Source organism: Telopea speciosissima, chromosome 6 (assembly GCF_018873765.1).
Source record: "Telopea speciosissima isolate NSW1024214 ecotype Mountain lineage chromosome 6, Tspe_v1, whole genome shotgun sequence".
NCBI classification, from domain to species: domain Eukaryota; kingdom Viridiplantae; phylum Streptophyta; class Magnoliopsida; order Proteales; family Proteaceae; genus Telopea; species Telopea speciosissima.
The window spans coordinates 60,258,733-60,262,166 of record NC_057921.1 but is presented as its reverse complement, the minus strand read 5'-3'; the positions used below and the strand labels follow the sequence as shown (position 1 = coordinate 60,262,166).

At 39.9% G+C, this 3,434-nt stretch overlaps 1 protein-coding gene across 4 annotated transcripts; it reads left to right on the top strand.

Moving 5' to 3' along the window:
• Positions 1 to 3,434, top strand: LOC122664040 (serine/arginine-rich splicing factor RS41-like). 4 transcript variants are annotated; one of them, XM_043859721.1, is made up of 6 exons: positions 1 to 59; positions 615 to 758; positions 2,127 to 2,239; positions 2,377 to 2,615; positions 2,783 to 3,052; positions 3,207 to 3,434. In XM_043859721.1, the coding sequence occupies exons 2-6, from the start codon at positions 653 to 655 to the stop codon at positions 3,268 to 3,270; spliced, it is 792 nt and encodes a 263-aa protein (XP_043715656.1). In that variant the 5' UTR covers positions 1 to 59; positions 615 to 652; the 3' UTR covers positions 3,271 to 3,434. The 4 variants fall into 4 exon arrangements, with proteins under 4 accessions (XP_043715656.1, XP_043715654.1, XP_043715658.1 ...); XM_043859719.1 differs by having other exon boundaries at positions 3,177 to 3,434; XM_043859723.1 differs by lacking the exon at positions 1 to 59 and adding an exon at positions 1,571 to 1,911 and having other exon boundaries at positions 618 to 758; positions 3,177 to 3,434.

Below are 3,434 nucleotides of genomic sequence, written 5' to 3'. Positions count from 1 at the left end.
CTTACTTTGCCTGCAACTAGGGTGTAAGGGTTGAGGAATTTGGATCTGAGGTATCGAGGGTAAGATTTCCCAAAGCCTAAAATGTTAGATCTTGATTTCGGGAACCATGTTTCACTATCTCTCATGTTTTTCTTCCCGTGAATGGTAGATCTGGTTTCCTCTTATGCTCATTGGTTCGTTATGTTCCTGCAAATAGTTTTGGGTGTTGTTCTCATTTTATTTTGTTAAAGGATTTATCCCTTATAGTAGAATGGGAAGATAAAAAGAAAGGCAAAGCATAATTTTTTTTGATCTATTGTGCCTTCTCTTGACCTTCGAGTCGTTGTAGGTGTATAAACCTTTAAAATTGCGTTTCCCTCTCTCCCTCCTTGTATCTTTGTTCTTGCGTTAGTAAGATACCTGTTAAGGAGTTCGTCCCTGAGGGGATCGGGCCTAAAATTCCTGGTCGCTGCCTATTCATATTTTTATGTTATTGATACTTTTTTTTTTCTTCCCCCAGAGAGCATGCGTTGTTTGTGTCTGTTGATGAACTCTCATGTTTCCGTTCTTTGTATTTGCTATTTTTTCCCTTTCAAAAATATTTTACCTTATTGTTTTATTTTCTTGTATTGAAGGCGAAGAAAGATTTCTGTCATATTCTACTTCTGGGAAAATGAAGCCCATCTTTTGTGGGAACTTTGAGTATGACGCTCGCCAGTCTGATCTTGAGCGACTTTTTGGCAGATATGGAAAGGTTGACAGGGTGGATATGAAGTCTGGTTCGTTGCCTTTCCCTTTAACTTACGATTTGTTTGCTGATCTCTGTACGTTAACTGAAAACCTATGATTTTCATTTACTCCACTACCTTCTAATATTTATCACCAGTTCATATTACTAGGTTCGTATTGTCATTCCTCCCTACTATTTCTTATGATTTGGATTGATTTTTGAAACTTCTCTACTTGGATGTGAAACAATTGGAGCAGAGAGCTATTGAGTGTGTTCAAGTTTTGTTTGTTAAGTTTAACTAGAGTTCTCAGGTACCAGGATACCTCTCTTTCTCATTATCGCACCACAGGAGTCCACATATCCACTAATATTGAGATATCAAACGATGACAATTTGAGAGTATCTGGGTATCAGCTGTTTTACTCTTACATTTACTAAATTTAATCATATGGCCGAAAATTTATTCATAATGCCCATTTAGGGAAATACTTTTGTGGAAGTACATATGGTAATCGCAATTCTCAATTTTAAACACATCAAATTTGCAATTGCCTGCAATTGAAGAAGAGCCATGTATGGTGATATATTACATAGATTCATTGTGGCGATGGATCCTCCAGCAGCAACTCAATTCAGCAGTGACAAATCCTCTCCCATTAAGGTGGTCGAATCTAGGTGTGTTTTTGCATTGGTTCTTCACTTTAATGGCTACAACAGTGTTCAGAATTCCAAGACAACATGACATGGAGATGGCAAGAAAAGACCTTGTTTTGGGTCTTAGTGGGGTTCAGGATATGTTTAAGAAAAGCAAGTCTGTTATTTGCAGTGTAAGCCCCATACTCAAAAATTTCTTTGGCGCAGGAATATTATGAAAATTCAATGTTTTCCTGGCTGATGGATGGGCTATTATGACATTTCCTTTCCTGCCGTGCCCGAGCTTCATCTTCTTGTGTTTTTCAGAAGAGCTGATCTGATCTGCCATGGCACCACCATTCCACATTTTCCCAAGAGACCATTGCCTTTCATTCCTCATGACCTTCGCCCAGACTTCATTTTCAGACGTGTCTCAAGGTAGAACCCTTGCCGATCATGTGGTCAGAGGCAGCAGAATAGATGGAGAAGGCACTCTATGTTCGTTGACCTACCATGAGACACCCACTTTTGGCTTGTTGTTCATTGACATCATTTAGTTCATACTAAAGGTCTGTTTCTGATTTTCTGGTCACTTAGTTTCTAGCTTTCGCAGAGATGGCCAGGTGTTGTGTTTATTTATTGGTAGAGTTTTGTTTTAGTTGGTGGCAGTGCCATCTCATATTAAAGAATCCTTTTACTGGGGGATTCTGAACTTAGTCGACTGTATTTGTTTTAAAGAATACCATATTTATCATTTCTTATTCTTTTGCATTATGGTCATTAGGATTTGCTTTTGTCTATATGGATGATGAGCGAGATGCTGAGGATGCAATACGATCACTCGACCGGTCAGAATTTGGTAGGCAGGGGCGCAGGCTTCGTGTTGAGTGGACAAAGGTAGCGCATTAATTTTTTTTGATTAAAGATTAAGGTAGCATTTAATTGATCTAACATTGTGATACTTTCAGTGGTCTCTTTCTCTTGATTTGTTTGATAATGTATCTCATTTTAGTCCTATCCATTTCTAATTGCAGCAAGAACGTGGTATAAGAAGACCTGGGAGTTCAAGACGATCTGCCACAGCTAATTTGAAACCCACTAAGACCTTGTTTGTTATCAACTTTGACCCAGTTCGCACTAGGACGAGAGACTTGGAGAAGCACTTTGATCCATATGGAAAAGTACTGAATATAAGGATTAGAAGGAATTTTGCTTTCATTCAGTATGAATCACAAGAAGATGCCTCCAAAGCACTGGATGCAACAAACATGAGGTATTATCTCCTTTGTATATCTGCATTTTGATCATTCGTGTACAGCAGTTCTCAGTATTCCATTGCAATGTCCACTCATGTTGAACCTATTATAGAAACCTATCTTATTGGGTATAGGTGGGTCCTTTGATTGCTTGTAATGGTAAGTTATAAAATTTCATGCGCAGCAAGTTGAGGGATCGAGTTATTTCTGTGGAATATGCTGTTCGAGATGATGATGACAGGAGAAATGGGTACAGCCCTGAGAGAGGTCGTGACAGGTCACCTGAGAGGAGGAGCCGTGATAGACGTGATCATGGCCGATCGCCAAGCCCTTACCGAAGAGAGAGAGGTAGTCCTGATTATGGCCGGGGACCTAGCCCGTATTCTAAGCCTGAACCACGAGCAAGTCCTGATTACGGTAGAGCTGAAAGCCCTGTCTACGAGAGATATCGCAGGTGAAGTCTTATATTTGGTTTCTGCCGGATGTTTCCATTTTTTCTAATGTTTACATTCTTGTTCATTCACTTTTCATAAAAAATAACTACTAATGTTTTTTTATTGATGATGCAGTCGCTCACCCCGTTCACCCGCAGAACGCGAAAAATCTCCCCGCGAAATATCACCTGCGGAACGCAAAAGATCTCCCCAGGCACGTGAAAGATCTCGATCTTGAGACCATTGTAGAGCTCAAGGGATTCCCCTAGTGTGGACGAACTTGGCATCAGCACCTTTCTTTTAGCAATCTTACATTGTGAGAGAGGCTTGTAAACTTGTGCATTTGGGGATTATGTAGTGCAGATCCATGGCTTGTAGAGTTACCTTGATTTGATTAGCTTT